Genomic DNA, 20970 nt, shown 5'->3' on the forward strand with positions numbered 1-20970 from the left:
AAAGAAATGCAATAAAAACATGAACAGACTATTATGTAAAATATGACATTAAAAAGTCATAATTATAAGATATAATGTTAATTTCATTTTATTGAATTTAATTCAATCACATTTCCTAAACGTGGCTTGTTGCTCCCGGTGACGGCGGACTTCACAGTGGTGCATTGTGGGATTTATACTTGGCCAAATACCGCTCGGATGCGGTCTTACCTTAAAGCAGAAGTAAGCGGAATGTTTGTGTTAATATAAGTCTTAAATAGTTTTATCTTCCGACAGCAATCACTTACATAGAGTGTTTGGTGTGAAACACGGGTCTGTCAGTCACTCTGCTCTGCTGTAAACCGAGGAGAAAACTTTCCTTGTATCCTACAACCTTTATCAAATGAGGAGAGAGAACGGCATAAAGGGGCAGTCCTCTCTGTGTGTGCAGCCAAGGGATGCACGTGAATGTGGTGACGTAGGGACGAGGGCGGGGACTGCTAACTCCATCGGCTGACAGGAAGTTAGCCAAAACGACCGGATCGCTTACTTCTGCTTTAAGTAGCCTATGGGTAAAGTGCAAATCAAGCGCGCTGCACTTTCGGTCGTTCATAATAGTATGGCCCTCGGAGGACTTCATAAAAATTGAAATGGCCCTTGATATGAAAAAGGTTCCCCACCCCTGCCATACACTCTCAATTTGAATTAAAATGCATGACATTGGGGCACTGAGTGGTGCAGTGGGGTGGGGTAAGCAGGCGCCCCATGTGTTGAGGCTATGGTCCTCGTGCAGGCTTCCCCGGTTCAAAACCTGCATCGGACGGCCCTTTTCTGCGTGTCGCTCCCCCTCTCTCTGCCTCCCATGTCTCTCTCGACTGTACTATCAGATAAAGGCATGAAAAAGCCACAAAAATATACTTAAAAAAAAAAAAGCATGACATTGACATTGAGACTCTCATTGGTCCAACTGTGTTGATCAGTGTTGGTTTCTACACGTATGATGCAAAGGTCCTGTCATGAGTCCTAACTGCAGTGGGTGCAGGACATCATGTAGGTAGGTGGGTGGGTGGGTGGGTGGGTTGTAAAGAAATACAGAGCTGACCCTGATCGTATCATTTCAGGAGCTGCAACATTGCGACATCAAGTGCAACTGATGAAAACTTTTTTTTTAAAACCACTTGCGTGAGGAGTTCTTTCAGCAGCAGCTGTTATCAGATTGGTCAGAGTGACCGACACCACAGGGATCTGATCTCAGTTGCTGGAGGCCGGAGGTGGCATCCTCCCGCCCTACGAGTGGGTTATATCACTGAGAGTGTGTGTCTGCCACGTGTTTAAGTTTGTTCCTTTTTGAGTTTAATTAGTGTTTTTTGGAAGATTGTGTGTTTTAAAACCTGGAACCACGTCTGATGCCCTTTTGGGTAAACAAACCTGTGTGTATGAATAAGTAATTGTTGCCTTGGTGAAATTCCCAGGGTGGCGTTGTTGAGCCCTTTTTTGGGGGGGGTAACAATATAAGTTCCATATCGTTTCACCTCCTCCTTGCCCTCTTCATTTTTGTATCTGTAAGACGAGCTGATGTGACTCCAGTGTTTGTCTTTGTTATTATTTCAGTGACAATTGTAGGTTTTTCCTTCTTTAACATAAGGCTACCAACAATTTTGTCCACTCCTGTATACGTATGGCTGCTCATTCTCAATCAGTCACACTCTCTCTGACCACTTGCTGCCTTCTCTGACCAGACTGCATCCACTACTGACTCAACAGATCACAGACTAATTTACTATGTTGTTTTAATCTTAGTTGTAAATAAATTTAGGTTAATTTACTTTAAAACTTGTGTCCTGTCCCTCTTTGCCTTGCTCACTGAGCCTGGGCTGTGAAAAGATGCAGCAGATAAAAAATATGCGTGACTTAAGTTGAGAAAGCAGCAGATGTGTTTCTATGATATTGTCATTCAGGAAATAACAAGTCATGCCATGTTAAATAAGATGTACTGACATGAGATAATGAGGAGATTAAACCTGAGGTTAATAGATGAGCAGAGGACGAGTCCGGCAGTCAGAGATGAGGACGGACGTCTACATGGACATGGATCACCTGCTGCTGATGCTGCTGCTGCTGTGGAGCTCAGGTAGGACTGAGGGACATGTGTGGATGTATTATTGTTACTTTATTATTTGCAAATGTGTATCTCAATCTGTGTGCGTAATGAATTTTGTAAATGTGTAAGAAAAAGAAAAATCCTTATATCTTTCCAGATATGCAAGTGAAGAAAAATCTGAAAAATGCATGCAAAGATCAGTGAATACATACACAGATGTAGCCTACATACTGTAAATGTGTAAAGAGATCAATAAATACGTAGATAGATATCAGTTACAACTCAGGCGGGAGATCTTGATTGTCGCTGTCTTGAGCAGTAACTTAGTTGTCAGAAATATTATTGCTGAGCTTTGTTAGGGTTAGGGTCGGTGCTAATGCACAGAGCATCAAACAGTGAGCTGCAGGCACGTGCACACACACAGTAGGGCCCAAGGCCAAGGGGGGCTTGAGCCCCTGCCCTTTTTGCCTCGTATTAAAAAGTGCCCTTTTTATGTGTGTGTGTGTGTGTGTGTGTGTGTGTGCGTGTGTTTGTTTTTTTGTTTTTTAACAAATAAACTCCTGTTGTGCATAGGGATGTAGAAAAACAACAACGGCGGTGTAAAAAAAATGCCACAATTTCCTTGTAATATACACGGTATGAATGTGTGTGTGTTGAGCCCAACGCAGCCTCTCTGTCTGCTGCTGCTCCGCTCTGTCTCTGAGGACGGGGCTGCCCCGCGGTGCGCGCTCCCTCACACACATGACCAGAGAGAGAGAGAGAGAGAGAGGTACAAGCTGCTGCCTCATTGATAACATATGAGAAACGTGACAGTGAAGTGAGTTATAAATCCACCTTCACTTCCTTATGGGGGCTGACAAGTTGTCTTCCACTTATACAATGAGCTTAAATATGATATTTCAGAAAAGGGCCCATTTGTGTTTGTTTAGCTCACTGCTTGTTAAGAGTTAAGCCCCCCCCAGTGAACAACAGCAGCAACAGGAGGAATCACTCACTCAGCTTGATTTCACTGACTATTTGAATTTGTTTCCAGATGTTGAGTTTATTGTGACGTTGCTGTTGTAAACATTGCTGCTGTTCTGAAACATGCACAGCAGCAGTCACAGAAGTCATTTCTTGGTTTTGTCACATTTCAGATGTGTAGCCTGCTCTACTTCTATTTTGCACTTGCACTCACATGATTTTCTTTTCTGCAAGCCATGTTAATGTGCACCCAATACCATATTGGCCTTAGCCTACCAGTTCAGAAGTCATGACTCTGGAAGTTGACTTCAGGAAGTCGGGAAGTTGGTCCAGCAGGTTGACTGCAGTCCTGAAGGCGTGCAGGCTTAGCCTCGTAAACCAGCCTCTCACGGAAATGCATTTCATTTCATTTCTCGGGAGAGTCTGGCCTCATCCCCCCTCTAAGCGTTTGGGGTGGGCGGGAGCTGGGCGGGAGTAGTAGCAAAGACGATTTAATATCTTTGGTAGTAGCGTTGACAGACAACCCCATTCAGCCAATCAGCAAGTTGGTGTAGTGACGGGGCGTTGCACCAGTCGGTCCCTGATTGGCCAACGTGCTGTGTCAATCACAGCGGGCGACGCTGATTGGCTCGGCCTTCGGAGGGTTTCAGTCCAAACGCTTAGAATGGGGATGAGGCCAGACTCTCCCTCGGAATGAAATGAAATGCACTTCCGCGAGAGGCTGGTTTACGAGGCTAGTGCAGGCTTTCTCTACCGACTAAATAGTAAATGTAATGTAATTTAATTTATTTATTTTGATATGAAGGCCTGAAAAGAATTACGCACATACTGCCCTTTTATGATGTTGACCCCTGCCCCTCTATAGTCATGTGCACGTCCCTGGTGAGCTGAATGTCTGGGCAATTATCTACGTATAGATCTACATATAGATCTATTTATATCTTTAGAGATTTACATGCACAGTTACAGATTTATGCACTTACAGGTCTGTTGATGCATTCAGAGATCTTTGCATGCATTTGCAGATTTGCAAATTTGCAAATTTGAATACAAATAGCCTTTCTTTTTTTTTTTTACACATTTACAAATCTGATTACGCGCACACAGATGAGGCAATTGCAAACAATAAAGTAACAAAAAAACCTCCATAGACATGAGACAGGTTCAGAACCACAGAGGAAAAAACACTGAGGTACAACAGAGTAGAGAGTCTTCACCTCTTTATTTCACTTTACTATCACAACATTATTAAGACGTACAAACTGATCATGTTCTACAAACAGAACATTTAGTGTTTTAACATGTTACATGTGAAATCTTCAAGCTGCTGTTTGGATGAGGAAACAGAGTGGAGAGTAAACTGGACATGAGAGTAAACTGAGGAACATGGCTCATTTACGTTTGATTCAATCAAGTTTTACTTCATATTTGGGTTGAGATTTATGTGACGCACCATGGTTACAGACAAATGTTTTTTACATATCACAGCACACATTTGTGGATCTGCCACAGCAAAATTCAGACAACCAATCGAGAGCTCCCGCCTGAGTTGTAACTGATGACAGACACTTACAGATTTGTATAGATCTATTTACATCTTTAGAGATTTACATGCACAGTTACAGATTTATGCACTTACAAATCTGTTGATGCATTCAGAGATCTTTGCACGCATCTGCAGATTTGTCTTCACTTGCAAATCTGAACACAAATAGATTTTTTTTTTCTTTCTTTTTTTTTTACACATTTACAAATCTGATTATGCACACAGAGGAGGCAATTGCAAATAATAAAGTAACAATAAAACCTCCATAGACATGAGACAGGTTCAGAACCACTGAGGTACAACATTTCACTTTACTATCACAACATTATATCTTCATGTTATTAAGACGTACAAACTGATCATGTTCTACAAACAGAACATTTATAATGTTTTAACATGTTACATGTGAAACCTTCAAGCTCCTGTTTGGATGAGGAAACAGAGTGGAGAGTAAACTGGACATGAGCGTAAACTAAGGAACTTTCTCATTTACTTTTGATTTGATCAAGTTTTACTTCATATTTGGGTTGAGACGACCAGATTCTCCTTTAGTGACACAACGATGCCTCGATGCTGCTGTGATGGATGTGTTGGGGATTCATTTCATTCTTCCTGACCTGTATGATGGTGCGACTGTTTCTGCTTCTTAGTGACGTCGCTGTCTTCACAGATCTCACTGATGTTTCCTTTCTGGTTTTCTCCTCAGGACTCTGGGCTGAAGGAAGCCACAACTCCACAGGTAAACAGAGAGGATGAGGACACATGAAGGTGCTGGTGGATGGATGAGTGTGGTGTCTATGTCTCAACACTGAAATGAGCATGACTACATGATTTCACTGTTCCCACTGATCATCAGCTGATGGTCCTTCACCTGCCTGGTCACAGATCATCTCATTTACATTTACAATGAGTTCATAGAGTGAAAAAGTAAAAAAGTAGATCTGTTTCAATGAGGATAGTTTACAAGGGTTACTGAAGGTCCTGAGTGAATTTGAGAGACACATTACTGACTTGCTGAGCCTCCAGATCATCTGGGTCTGGTCTGTTTGCTGCTCATGGAAGAGAAACAACCACTAATGAAGCCCCATTTACTTCATTAACATCTCCAGCAGATCGAAGGGTTTGCGCCATCAGTACATCAAGATTTTATTCTCTCTCGTTTTATATCAGTGTCATTCTTCATGCGACCACAAGATGGAGCCAAAGTAAATAATCTTCACCTGCTCATGTACAAGTGCAGCTACAGTTTGGATTTGCTTCACCTCTTACCGTTCCAACGGCCCGCCCACCGGCCTCTGTCTGTCATCATCAGTGACAGACAGAGAGAAAGAGCAGTATATATTGATATTATAGAGTATTGAATTTTCACCGTAAACCGGCCAACCCCCCCTATCATTTGTTTGGAGAAATGGAACAGTCCTTATGATGGCGGCGGGGATTCCCCCGAGGGCAAGTGCTGAGGGCAAGTGAGCGAGGGCGACTCAACACGCTTTTGGAACGCAGCCAATGTTTATTTCGCTTCACAAAATGGCCGCCACACTCTGACCTTTCGATTGACAGCTCACTCGACCAATCACAAGCTCCCTTTCCCAGGCTGCCGCCTGCAATAGCGAATGAGTGGCTGTGTCTCATGAAGAACATGCCCTCCAGCAGCGTTGAATGACTTCAGCCAATAGGAACCGATCCCGATGGCAACTGATGCATTGAATAGCCAATGAAATTCCGAAAAAAACGATGTGCTGCTTTCACGGTCCCTGGGAAAAGGCAGCACTGCCATCTTCATGCGTAACAATGCAAATGCTGCACTTTGGCGCATGAATTGTTCCCTAATGGCAACTTTAGGAAAACGCCTAGACATACACTTAGAAAAACATGTGTAAAATACTCATTTTCTGCAGGATTGTTATCAAATTTGAACTGGGGCCAGGTAAGGCTTCATGCTGTGGTCCCATTTTGTTTTCCAGCTAAAATTCCCAGCTACACTCATCTGCAGGCATCTGATTGCAAAAAAAAAAATTCAGGCGAGAATAAAAACATTCTAATTCAGTGTGTTCCAACTTAGATTACTCAATGATAGTAGCACTTATAGTGATTATTTCAGTTTGGGGAAAAACTTCAGAGTGTTACCTTCCAAAGAGACCAAGCCCATCCATATTCTCCAAACAGTTCAAGAACAGCATTCAATTTACTTTGGGTATGCTTTGGACAGGCGAATATTACAGAATTTATAGGAGTGGTAAGAGGTTCAAACTCACTTCTTTTACTCTTCACTCTCTTCTCTGTGTTCAGAGTCTGTCAGATTGGTGGGAGGAGCCAGTCGCTGTGCAGGTGATTTACAGGTGAAACGAGGAGAGTGGAGACCAGTGGACGGCTTCAACTGGAACCTGAAGGCAGCATCTGTAGTCTGTAGAGAGCTGGACTGTGGCTCTTCTGTTTCAACAAGAAGAAGAAGATATGAGTCCTCGAGGTCTGTGTGGAGGATCGAGACTGACTGTGTTCAGTCTGGATCTACCCTGAGGGAGTGTTTATCATCATCATCATCCTCTTCCTCCACCATAGAGATCACCTGTTCAGGTAAGTCCATCAGTGACATCATCAGTGACAGTCAGGTTCAGTGTCTTCCTTCCTTTGTTATGGTGGCAGAAATGTTCAGTAACATGTTCTTTTTGTGTATATATATATATATATATATATATATATATATATATATATATATATATATATATATATACATACCATGGACTCTATATATACATATATATGTATATATATATAGAGTCCATGGTGCTCTGCTCTGACACTCGACCCCTGAACCAGTTATATCACCACTGATACACACATCATGGTCACACAACGATGGGACTTACAAGTTTTCATTCACCACACACACTCATTAAAGCAGAAGTAAGCGGAATATTTGTGTTAATACAAGTCTTAAATAGTTCTATCTTCCGACAGCAATCACTTATATAGAGTGTTTGGTCCGAAACACGGGTCTGTCAGTCACTCTGCTCTGCTGTAAGCCGAGGAGAAAACTTTCCTTGTATCCTACAACCTTTATCCAATGAGGAGAGAGAACGGCATAAAGGGGCGGTCCTCTCTGTGTGTGCAGCCAAGGGATGCGCGTGAATGTGGTGACGTAGGGATGAGGGCAGGGACTGCTAACTCCATCGGCTGACAGAAAGTTAGCCAAAACGACCGGATCGCTTACTTCTGCTTTAATTCACAGCACAAACTCATATACTCATCGCTACACCGTCGCTAAAAGAGAGACTGTGATACATGTCGTTCAACCAAGCCTGAATAGATGGAGAATGTCCTGTTATTATTTTCTTACGCCAACTGAAGAAGAAAATTGGTTTATTTGGGACTTTTACTGGAGGTATTTACTCCGAAGCAGAACAAGACGCAAATGAGATCATGAATGAATCAATGTGGAAAAAAATAACATGATTCAATGATTAGTCAACTAAAGGCAAAATCTGGTTGATCAGATTTGACTATGAAAATTCAAGGACAAAGTCAAGCACTAGTTAGCCTGCCAAGCCAGACTATATCATTAACATGTCTAGTCTGGCAACGAGCGGTAGAACTCGGCTCAATCCAGGGGGCGGGATGAAGGCTGTCTTTCAAACTGCCTCTGCACCAATAGGGTAGCGCTACAACTAATCAGAGCAAAGAGCAGGATGACGTTAGCCTGACAAGCCAATTAAAATGTATGTCGTCATCGCGTTAAGCCCGCCCAACGACTCTCTAAACAGATAGAGCGCTGTGATTGGTCAACACAATCGGTGTTCGAGACTCAGAAAGTTCCTATGGCTCGTTTCTAGACCCACCTACGGAGCAAATATATTTGCTGCCGCTAGGGTGCAGCTAGATTTCTAGGGCAGCACATAGTAGATTGTATGTGTGAAATATATAGTGGGTACAGAAAATATTCAGACCCCCTCCAAATTTTAAACATTTGTTATGTTGCAGCTTTATGTTAAAATCGAAGAAAATGTTCCTCATCAATCTATACTCACCACCCTTCATGACAGCACAAACACAGAATTTTGGCACACAGCTGTCTCAATAAGACCTGACAGCTCATTTGTATTTTAGAACAAAATGAGATCCATGAGGTCAAAGGAACTGCCCCAAGAGCTCAGAGACTGAACTGTAGCAAAGCACAGATCTGGGCAACGCTACGAGAAATTCTGCTGCACTTATTGTTTCTAAGAGCACAGTGGCCTCCATCATTCCTCCGTGAAAGATGTTTTGGTTAACCAGGACTCTTCCTAGAGCTAGCCGTCCGTTCAGTTTGGCCAGACACCTCAAGAGTCCTAAGCCGCTTTCCCACTAAAATTAGCGGGTCGACGCAGGTTTTTTAAATGTGGGTCGACCCGCTAACAGTCAACATTTGGCCCCTTGCCCATTGACCAAAATGAGCCGGGTCTGGCCCCCCACTGGGGGATCAGACAGAGCATAAACCAGTTGCCCGCATTCATCCGCGGTGCAAGAAACACCGTGTCATGCCAGAGTCTCCCGCCGCGGAGTGTGAGGTCTGTCGGCCGAGGCAGACGAGGCATCTGGCTGACCTGCGGAGCACCAGGACCGCGGAGGACAGCGAGTCTGCTGCAGACGTCCGTCATGCGGCCAACAACACGTCAGTTAAACAGGCTGTCGCTTCTTTCTTTTTTTCAATTTTTTTTGGTCAGTGTTCTTTGATCTTTTGATCAAATCCCAGTCTCAAATGCGAGCAGAGCTTTGTTTTGGTACGTGATATGAGACGCGACTGGTGCAATGACGTGGTGTCACGTAACGATCAACGTCATCACGTTAATTAGCGGGTTGACCCAGGTCTGGCGTTCCCACTGCAAGCTGAACAGAGTTGAGCCGATTGAAGGCGATTTTAACCCGTGTCGCTTGCTGAGTCGTTTAATGCGGGTTGACGCGCCTTTCCCACTGCCACCAAAAGCCGGTTGTTAGCGGGTTTAAACAGGTTTTTTGGCCAGTGCGAAAGGGGTGCTAGTGTATATAAATGCAGAGAGGACAGAGAAGGAACTAATAAAATAAAGGTCAGGATCAAACGTTAAATGTAATGTCTCTCTCTGCAGACTCTGTCAGGCTGGTGAATGGGACCAGTGTGTGTTCAGGCAGACTGGAGGTCAAGTCCAACCAGTCTAACCAGTGGTGGTCCTCAGTGTGTGAAGATGACTTTGACCAGCAGGATGCAGAGGTGGTCTGTAGGGAGCTTGGCTGTGGGGCTCCTTCAGTCCTCCAGGGGGCGCTCTATGGAGCAGTGGAGGCTCCAATGTGGACCAAAGAGTTCCAGTGTGGAGGCCATGAGTCAGCTCTCCTGGACTGTAGAAGCTCAGGCTCAACTAGAACCAGCTGCTCACCTGGCAAAGCTGTTGGACTCACCTGCTCAGGTACAAGTGGAGCTACAGTTTGGATTTGCTTAATTTCTGTTTTAATCAAACTCACTTATTTTACTCTTCACTCTCTTCTCTGTGTTCAGAGTCTGTCAGGTTGGTGGGAGGAGCCAGTCGCTGTGCAGGTGACCTGCAGCTGAAACTAGGAGAGTGGAGACCAGTGAGCAGCTACAACTGGAACCTGAAGGCATCATCTGTAGCCTGTAGAGATCTGGACTGTGGCTCTGCTGTTTCAATAAGAGAAAGAAAGGAGTCCTCAGAGAGGTCTGTGTGGGAGATCAACACTGACTGTGTTCAGTCTGGATCTACCCTGAGGGAGTGTTCATTATCATCATCATCCTCTTCCTCCACCATAGAGATCACCTGTTCAGGTATGTCCATCAGTGACATCATCAGTGACAGTCAGGTTTAGTGTCTTCCTTCATTTGTTGTGGTGTCAGCAATGTTCAGTAACATGTTCTTTTTGAGTGAGTGAAGGTCTGAAAACAAGACATTTAATATCTCAACATGTTACATCATCATCTGTATTGGAGAACCCCCCACCCAATCACTGGCTCCTTGCAGGTACAGGTAAAGCTAACCCCTGAGCAGGGGAGGATCAGAATACATGTAAGCTCACTGATGAGGTGAGCACTATGTCCTGGAGTTGTTGTTGTAGTTGTAGTTTTTTTAATTTAAACTTGGTGTCATGCACCATAGGTGCCCAGCCCTCATGGGCTTATAAGACACACTAAAAACAAAACAAAACACAGAACACCGGCACACACAAGAGAACAAGGAATACATGCTCGTGTACTACATATTTTTCTTGTCCTGGAAGAAGTCTTCACACCTCTGTGAGTGCTCCCACTGTTCACCACAGTGACGCTGGTAAAACAACACTCACAGTGGCCCTCATTTATCAAACTTGCGTACACCAAAAAAATGGGTGTACACCAAATTCACCGCAAGGATCGGCATTTATCAATCTGAGCGTGAGCGTACGGTACACACAAATCTCACGCCAGCTCTGACCAGGTGTACGCACATTTGGAACCAGCGTAGAACATGCAGGAACGAGTGCTGCTGTGTCAGAATGATTATTAAACCATAGTCTAATAACGCAGCGATGTGGACCACATGTTGTTGTTGTTTATATTGATAAAAAAGATAAAAAGTAGCCAAAAAAAAAAGAAACGATAAAACCAACTCTGTGTTGAAAATTTAACTCGACTTTTATTTTGAGCAACTGAGATGAATTAAAAACCACAACGTGACAGATGCTCGTTAATCAGCTGTGTAAACAGAAACAGTCAATGACAGACAGACCTGTCATTGTTAGATCACACACACAAACTTCCAACATCTCCTGCACCAGAGCATGACCGGACGGCTCCTCAGTCTCTCTCTCTGCCGCACACTGGGGGGTGTCCGGGCGATCTCGGACCGGTGTTTCACATCCCTCCATCAGCCGAACCATGCCAGCGGTGCTGATGGTTATAATAATATGCCTATATGATTTCTCCTCAATCACTTGTGTTAAGTAAACTGCAGGAGCATTTCATGAGATCGCTGGGTTTCCTGACGTGGTCGGTGACACATGTGTCTGCAGCCTCCATCCACCGGGATGAGGCTTATCAATCACAAAAACTATCAATCTATCAATGTCCAGATATTTGATGTTGCCGCCCTCTCCCTGTTCAACGCGGTAATGTCAGTAATGTCCCTCTTCTTGGCTGTCTTCCGTGTCTCCATGTCGTAAAAGTGGCAGGGCGACGCCTCTAAAGCAGGAATATATCGGGTCGTGACATTTAAATTACACTCGTTTTCAGCCGCCGGATTTATCACCACCACGCCGGTTCTACGCCGAAATCAGCAGTGTACACACTTTTAGTAAATCACACGTGACACTGATATTTACACCAGAATCTACACCAGATCCTGAGCAAGTTTGATAAATGAGGGCCAGTGAGTGGGTTGAACTGCAGTGTCTTCTTCCTCCCACATCTTCTTCCCACATCATGCCCACACAACGATGGGATGTACAAGTTTTCATTCACCACACACACTCATTAATTCACAGCACAAACTCATACTCATCACTACACCATCGCCAAAAGAGAGACAGTGATACATGTTGTTCAACTAAGCCTGAATAGATGGAGAATGTCCTGTTATTATTTTCTTCTGCCAACTGAAGAATTAAATTGGTTTATTTGGGTGTTTTACTGGAGGTATTTACTCCAGAGCAGAACAAGACGCAAATGAGATCATGAATCAATGAGGAAAAAAATTGCATGATTCAAAGATTAGTCAACTAAAGGCAAAATCTGGTTAACTCTTTAACTGCCAAAGATGAGTTATCTTGTCTTAGGGAAACCAAGTGTAGATTGCCAAAGACGAGATAATTCGTCTTAGGCATTTTTTAATCGCAACGTCATGCTGAATGTCTTGTCCTACTCCTCTGTGAAGATCAGACTTGTATCATCAAAATAAAGTGCAGAAAAACGCATTTGGATTGAGAGATATAAAGTATAGCGTATTTACCCCCCCTCATGGAGCGGCTGATAGCAGCTTGAAAATCCCGATGTGTTTGAGGAGCGGATGGCCGATTTTTAGAAAACTTTCCCAAATTTATTAAAAGGCATAAACTGAAATATTACCCGGACATAGGGTTTGAGACCCTTTGCTGTGACACTCATGTAGGTCATTCAGGTGCCCTCAATTTCTTTTATTCATCTCTGAGATGGTTCTACGCTTTCATTTGAGTCCAGCTTTGTTGAATTAAATAGTTTGGACATGATTTGGAAAGGCACACAGCTGTCTCAATAAGACCTGACAGCTCATTTGTATTTTAGAGCAAAATGAGATCCATGAGGTCAAAGGAACTGCCCCAAGAGCTCAGAGACTGAAATGTAAAGCACAGATCTGGGCAAGGCTACAAGAAATTCTGCTGCACTTAAAGAGCACAGTGGCCTCCATCGTTCTTACATGAAAGATGTTTGGGTTAACCAGGACTCTTCCTAGAGCTGGCCGTTCAAGAAAGAGATGTTTCAATTATACTAAGATATTAAATATTCTGTTGCTTGAAGATCCCGAAGCTGCCTTTAAAGTTTTTGATGACACATTGACAGGTGTCATAGTCAGATCAACATGCACCTGTGAGAAAAGCCACAGTGAGGACTCTTAACTCACCATGGTTGGACAGAGAAACAAAAGAACATATGATTAGTTTAGTTTAGTTTAGTTTAGTTACCTTTATTTAAACTCGTTAGTACACTGAGGCAAGCCTCATTTACAGTGCAGACGAGAGTACAGAGCAAAACAAACAAAACAGAACAGATATACACAATAAAATACAGTAAAGGACAGTAGATATCAGAGGAAACAATTACAAATGGAAGACAGGGAATTATTAATTAATAATTTGAAGTGATTGAATGGGACAAATGAGTTTAATTTAAGAGTTAGTTGTAGATGATTCCAGATGTGTGGGGCATAAGCTGAGAAGGCAGACCTCCCTAGCTCAGTCCGAATTTTAGGAATATACAATTGCAACCAGTTGCTAGAGCGGGTGTTATAAGTGATTGTGGACTGAACAAGTAATGAAGAGATGTAGATGGGAAGTTTGCCAATGAGGGCTTTATAGATAGATAGATTGAAAGAGATCAACCCTAACCCAAAACAGATTAAATCAGACTGGCAAATTTATTGTAAATTAAGAAATTTTCTTACAAAGTTAAATAGGGGGGGGGGGGGATTATATTATGGTAGTATAGTTCAGGAAATGAAGCACGATAGTAAAAGATTATGGAGTACACTAAATGTTTCAGTCAAGGGCCCCACAGCAAGTTTTCACCATCGTACGTAGAAACTGGAGCATAGCTCTTAACCAAACCCAAGGATACTGCTAATCATTTTAATAATTATTTCATGAATAAAATCGATAAGTACTGTACAGCATAATGATACTGACCTCGCATATAGACTAAGAGACCAAATTATGGAAGGTAAAGAATGTAATTTTGATTTCAAGACTGTTACAGTTTAAAAAGTTGAGTTATTATTAATGAATTGCAAGAATAAGTCACCTGGGGTTGGTTTTCTTGATGGAAGTTTATTGAAACCTATTGTTGGTATTGTCTGACTAAAAATATATGGCTACAAGGATGGAAAATTGCAAAAAATAATACCAATTCCCAAAAACAAAAAGTTGCAGTTTTCTGAGTCAAATAGTCAACCTATCAGTTTATAGCCAATTTTGAGTAAAATCATGGAAAAAATTGTGTATGGGCAAACTCTGTCATATTTTTCTAATAATAGCTTATTTACAGATTTCCAGCATGCTTACAGGGAAAAAATACTCCACAACAACAGCTATGACACAAATGTTAGATGACTGGTGTAATGAAATCACGCAAAAGAAAATGATAGGAGCTGTCTTCCTGGATTTTTCTGCAGCGTTTGATATTCTGGATCATGAATTATTATTGGCAAAACTGAAACATTATGGGTTTTCATCATCAGCTTTGTTAGTTATTGAACGTTATTTGAGTGAGAGATGGCAAATGGTTTATTTCTCTCTGCAGACTCTGTCAGGCTGGTGAATGGGACCAGTGTGTGTTCAGGTAGACTGGAGGTCAAGTCCAACCAGTCTAACCAGTGGTGGTCCTCAGTGTGTGAAGATGACTTTGACCAGCAGGATGCAGAGGTGGTCTGTAGGGAGCTTGGCTGTGGGGCTCCTTCAGTCCTCCAGGGGGCGCTCTATGGAGCAGTGGAGGCTGCAATGTGGACCAAAAAGTTCCAGTGTGGAGGCCATGAGTCAGCTCTCCTGGACTGTAGAAGCTCAGGCTCAACTAGAACCAGCTGCTCACCTGGCAAAGCTGTTGGACTCACCTGCTCAGGTACAAGTGGAGCTACAGTTTGGATTTGCTTCATTTCTGTTTTAATCAAACTCACTTTTTTACTCTTCACTCTCTTCTCTGTGTTCAGAGCCTGTCAGGTTGGTGGGAGGAGCCAGTCGCTGTGCAGGTGAACTGCAGCTGAAACAAGGAGAGTGGAGACCAGTGTACGGCTACAACTGGAACCTGGCAGCATCTGTAGCCTGTAGAGATCTGGACTGTGGCTCTGCTGTTTCAACAACACGAAGAGATGAGTCCTCAGAGAGGTCTGTGTGGTGGATCAACACTGGCTGTGTTCAGTCTGGAGTTACCCTGAAGGAGTGTTTATCATCATCATCCTCTTCCTCCATCATGGAGGTCATCTGTTCAGGTAAGTCCATCAGTGAGTATTTCCGTTCAACTACAGTGACAGTCAGTCGTCTCCACTCAACTGAAGATGTAGAACAACATTATCATAAATCAGGGGACCTATTATGCTTTTCCAGCTTTTGAGACTTTTATATATGTTTAAAATGTTGGATAATGGTTCTAGAGGCCGTGGAAGTGCCATATCATGAGGTTTATGCAGTTGGAGGTAAACCCTGCTTGATGATTGGGATTTCTCTGCACACCGTGTTACACTCGGTTGCACTGACTTTTTTTTTTTACATGAGGTCGCATTGACGTCATGGCGTGCCGGACTCCCCTACATTGTCATGCCGAGGTATATGCTCCAGCCCATGGACTCTAAGTAGACCCTAGGGTTCATGTACAGACTGAGCACTGGGTGTTGCACCAAAGACACATTGTAATGTTGGATTTATGTTGTGAATGGAATTAGGAGGTAGTTAGTGTTTTTCTTTAAATGTGACGTTTGAGGGTAACATTTATGCTTTCTGTAAATGTATGCTTTTGGTATTTTGTTATTATTTGTGTGAAACTTTGGACGTCATGGGACGCAAGACAAATTTCTTCAATCTGATCTGACAATAAAGTGTAATCTTATCTTATCTTATCTTATCTTATATGCTCCAGTCGGCCCCGCTGCTGCTCTGTTGTGGCTGGTGTCACAGCGGAGAGGTCTACTTCCTGCTTTTTTCCCTGTATGTTGTCTCGCTATACCGTCACTTTACTAAGTTTTAATATATATACAGTGGGTACTAGTTTCATTTGGACGATTTCACGCGAGAGTCACGCGGATAATTTGTGGCGGAGTAATTGTGTTTTCACCAGAAGCTGCAATGTGCCCAAACAACCGCCAGGTGGCATCTGTGAGCAGCAGGACGCCTCCATAAGACAGCAGCACGGAGCACTGAACACGAAGGGGGAATGCAATATAATAATAATACAGTATAGTTTTTCAATGAGAAAAATGTGACGACGGCAGCTACAGTATACGTCTCACTCTCTTTTATCGATCCTCAGTCTCGTCAGCTCCAAACACACCCGTCTGTGTTTTTAAAATGAGCCAACTACTGTACAGTAGTGCCGCAGATTTCTCACTCCCCACCTTGTTTGATTGAGTGTTGCTGGATGATTTCTCGTGAATGAACGGGCAATAGCCTGTGTCACTTTCGGGCTGGGCGATACAACATAGGATATCCTGAAATAACTTTTCCTCGATAGAAATAGGCTACAAGACGCGGCCGATACAAAGTTGATAGGTTTCATTCATCCATGTTTTGACAGTGTGTGTGTGTGTGCCGAGCGGACCCGTATGCGTCTGTATGGGACAGGCTTTTATTTAATTTACAACAAACCTTATGCTCAGCAAAAATGGAAAATATATAGTCTAATATAATAAAATGGTTCTGTTGTTTGGCCACTGTTTAAAAATAGTTCTGATCGATCCAGAGCAGCATTCATTTACAAGTTTAATCAGCACCAATTAAACTTCTTCTAAATAAATGTAAACATTCAATAACTGGGTCAGATCAGACCACGGGCTTCTTTTTTTTCTCTTCTTCCTCACAGGAGAAATGAGGTGTGCGCTGCGCTGAACTCGCTTCTCTCTGACGCGTCGGTGCTCTGTTTGTGATTTGTCTGCTGCCTTGAATCCGCCCTTTATACGTGCGCATTCACAGATTCACAATAACACAAACCAGGGTTGAGTTACCGAGTTGATAATCAGCGTCGTGGTACCGCTGATCCGGAGTGACAGTGTTGTGAAAATCGCTATGAACTGGTGCTCTGCAATCTCAGCCTCAAAGAAAATGGATTGATTGATTTTTACTTAACGAAATGAAACGAAAACAATATTATATTAATATATTGTTGTAACTTTAGAAAATATAATCCAGGGGGAAAAAAAAGGCTTACAAACATGGACCAAAACGGCTCAGATACGCACTACACATCTTATGAACGTGATGTAAAGTAATAACTTTATTTTTTTATATATTTTTTAAATGCAACCTCTAAAACTAGAATGAAAAATATTTTACTATGTTCCACCTTCTCGGCTCTATTGAAAGTAATGAGTTTAATAGACATATTAGCAATGACCAATAGGTGTGCTTGTAATAATTGCTGTGACGACAGCTGGACACAATGTAACACATTAGCGACACATTAGCATCCTCTTTATCTCTGACCAATGGGTGTGTTTGTGGATACTTCACTCAAGTACATTGTCAGACAAAAATCCTGCCCCCATAGGCTACTTCACACAGCTGTTTGCTTTGAACAGAAAAACCGGTTCCTACAGTAGCTCTCCTCACACTTTTCAGTTCATAGTCTAAGTGAAGAAATTTCATCGTTTCATGTAATACATTTCACATGTAAGGGGAGCTGAACATACAGCCTCCATTCAGAACTCCAAGACACATGTGCCAGACGCACAGAGGCATGCGTAAAACACAGATTGAGACCACTTCATGATGTTTAGTTTTTTTTTTAGTTCATTTTCGTTTCTTTTGGATTTTTGTGCGTATTACTGAGCCGTTTTGGTCCATGTTTGTAAGCCTTTTTCCCCCTGCATTATTTTTTCTAAAGTTGCAACAATATAATATAGGCCTGGCCTACACTGTTTTCGTTTCATTTCGTTAAGTAAAAATCTATCCGTTTTCTTTGAAACTATGAGATTGTAGAGCACCTAAAAACCAGAGCACCGTTTTCAGAAGGCCAACATTTCTATATTAAAAATGCTTAAAGGTTCATGAGGCAAGATTTGTGAAGAAATGCACATGCATATCACACATGCAGGTGACGGGAAAAGGCGACCGAGTCGTTTTGTGCGGTTCATCAAAGAGTGTATACAGCCAGGTTAGATAGAAACAGAGGGGTGTACACTTGGGCTCGGACCAGCCGAGCGAGTCTGGACCTTTTTACTAACAGAGTCAGTAGTGTTAGCAATAGCTTTAACAGTGGCAGGGGTGCTTTGCTAAGTTCAGGACAGTGAACTGGGTTGAAGTGACAGCATAGGGGGGTGCGTTCACCCGTGTGTCAGTTTTTTTTGTCTGGCCTAGCGTAGCTCATCTGTAGCCGTATATTTTTTTGGTGTGTTTTTTTTCCTCTCAGACCCGTTGTAATGCCGACGGATATGGTTGATGGCGTGTTGGCAGGTGTGGACCTGACCCGAGAACAGTTCAGAAAGCTAAGAAAGAGCAGCTGATAGCATTAGCCGAGGAGGAGGATGTTTCATTGGAGGATGGCATGAAAAAGCCGCAAATTGCAGCTCGGTTGATAGCGGAGTTGGGGCTGGAGGAGATCTGGAGAGAACAGAGAGAGAGAGAACAGAGAGAGAGGGAAATGGCTGAGAAGAAGGAGATGCTACTGCGAGAATTCCAGGACAAGGAGAAGGAAAGGGCCCATAGAGAGAAGATGGCGAGGTTAGAGGTGGAGAAAACCTCAGTGGGAGGTCGGCAACCTGAACTGAGGTTTGATTTAAACCGAGCTCGCCCATTCATGCCTGTGTTTGAAGAAAGTGCTGTTGATGTTTTCTTTGAAATGTTTGAGAAAGTGGCTGCAGAGTGTCAGTGGCCAGAGGAAAAGTGGCCGTTGTTAGTACAGAGTGTTCTGACAGGGAAGGCCCAAAGAGCTGTGGCCGCTCTGGACGTTAGAGTGGGGTTGGAATATGATGCACTCAGGAAAGCTGTTTTGGAGGCCTATGGAAGTATTCCAGAGACTTATAGGAGGCAGTTCAGAGAACTCAGAAGACAGCCAGGTGATTCTTAATTGGATTTGTGGCGGCGACAGGAGGTGGTTTTTGATCGCTGGATCAAGGCATGTCAGGCGTTTGACTACTTGAAGCTTAGGGATCTGCTCCTCTTGAAGCAATTTAAGCTAAGTGTTTCTAAGGAGGTTGAAGTTTATTTGAATGAGCGTGATGTGTCAACGCCCAGGCGTGCAGCTGAGCTAGCAGATGGCTGTGAGGTGGCTCATGGGGGTGCCTCAGCCATGGTCAGTAGGAGGAAGGGATTTGAGGACAGAAGAGAGGAGCGACCTCCGAGACAGAGTGAGGTAGGAAATTGGCGTTCCTCTGTGACTGAAAGGAGTAGTTTCCCACGTTCGGCTCCGCTGAGAGGGCCAGCTCAGGTCCCCAACCGGCAACAGAGCTCTTCTGGCGAGCTACGTTGTTTTTGGTGTCACAAGGTGGGTCACAAGAAAACTTAGTGCCCTCGTTTGGCTAACAGGTATGGTGCAGCTAAGACTGTAGGTGTCGTGTCTGTGGAGCAGAGGCCTGAGGAGGAGTTATGAGGTTATGAGGGATTTATTTCAGAGGGTTCCCTGTCTGACTCAAGTGAGGGATTGTCTGTGCCCATTACTATCCTGAGAGACACTGGGGCTAAGCAAACGCTAATCAGAAAGGGGGTTGTTGACCTGCCCAGCTCTAGCTTCACAGGAGAGTTCACTACGGTGCTAGGAGTAGGAGGTGGTTATGAGTGGCTACCAATCGCCTCTACTTACGGTCTGGGTTGGTGAGTGGATTTGTGCTGGTGGCGGAGGCACCAGACCTCCCATTTAAGACCATAGAGTTAGTGAGGGGTAATGATCTGGCCGGAGTTAAGGTTTCGCCTGAAGTGTCTGAATGTCCTGTTGATCCTCCTGAGACTAGGGAGTTAGAATCAGAGTTCCCTGAGGTTTTCACCGCCTGTGTGGTTACTCATGCGCAGGCTAACAAGAGAGTGGAGGAAACTAATGTGCCACTAGAGCTCGCGGATCCTATGTTGAGTGACCTGTCCGACTCCCTGCTCAGCCAGTGGCATGACAGTTCACCGTTGTCAGTAGCAGCTGTTAAGGGGGACGGAGTGAACAATGTTAGGGGAGATCAGGGGCAGCAAGGAATGGATCCCAGAGAAGGCACTAGTGAGGGGGCTGAGAGTGAGGAGCAAGTACTGAGAGTAGGAACTGAGGAGGTCCCTCTGAACCGCGAGTCACTGGTGCGTAGGCAGCGGGAGGACCCTTCGTTAAAGCATGCACTAAGATTAGCAGTGACAGTGCAGGAAGCTAGAGAAGTGCCCAAGTGCTATTTTCTTCGAGATGGTGTGCTTTGTAGGAAGTGGAGACCCCCTACTAGACCTGCAGATGCCCACTGGGCCACCCCGGAACAGGTGGTTTTGCCCCAGTGTTACAGACAGGAGGTGTTGAGACTAGCTCATGAGTCCATGCTTGGTGGGCACCTGGGTTCCAAGAAAACCATGGACAAGATTTGTCGTAATTTCTTTTGGCCTAGTATTCGGAAGGATGTGAAGAGATTCTGCCAGTGTTGCCATGCGTGTCAGATGGTGGGAAAGCCAGGGGTCGCAGTACCGGTAGCTCCTCTACAACCTCTACCTGTGGAGGAGGAACCATTTGCACACATAATGGTTGACTGTGTAGGGCCATTGCCAAAGTCTAAGAGGGGAAATGAGTATCTGTTGACAGAACAGGTGGTTGACCCAAAGCAGCCTGGAGATGTTTTGAGCTATGTGTCGTCTTTCAGGGCCAAGTTGAAGTCAGCTGTTGAGGCAGTTAGGAAGCACCTGTTTGCCAGCAAGGTTCGCATGAAAGTCAGATACGATCGAAAAGCTGTGGTCAGACAGTTTGACCTAGGGGATGTCGTTTTAATTTTGAACTCTGGCCCAAAGGGACCCCTGGGACCAGGATTTATGGGTCCATATAGGG

General features: G+C 43.8%; 2 protein-coding genes across 2 annotated transcripts in view; one reads left to right on the top strand and one right to left on the bottom strand.

The window, feature by feature from the left end:
• The window catches only part of LOC311003129 (uncharacterized protein), a gene marked incomplete at its 3' end in the record, with an annotated part of 151899 nt that overhangs the window by 113359 nt on the left and 17570 nt on the right, over positions 1-20970 (bottom strand). The gene's annotated exons all lie outside the window — the stretch shown is intronic.
• LOC311003087 (scavenger receptor cysteine-rich type 1 protein M130-like) lies at positions 2044-20383 on the top strand (the record flags this gene model as incomplete). Its single annotated transcript, XM_083994772.1, has 10 exons — positions 2044-2110; positions 5296-5328; positions 9689-10003; positions 10093-10377; positions 14575-14889; positions 14978-15256; positions 18452-18743; positions 19209-19326; positions 19980-20246; positions 20363-20383. 10 exons carry the CDS (start codon positions 2044-2046, stop codon positions 20381-20383), a joined length of 1992 nt encoding a protein of 663 aa, XP_083850898.1.

The sequence above is a fragment of the Trachurus trachurus genome (assembly GCF_905171665.1).
Source record: "Trachurus trachurus genome assembly, chromosome: 19".
Lineage (NCBI taxonomy): Eukaryota > Metazoa > Chordata > Actinopteri > Carangiformes > Carangidae > Trachurus > Trachurus trachurus.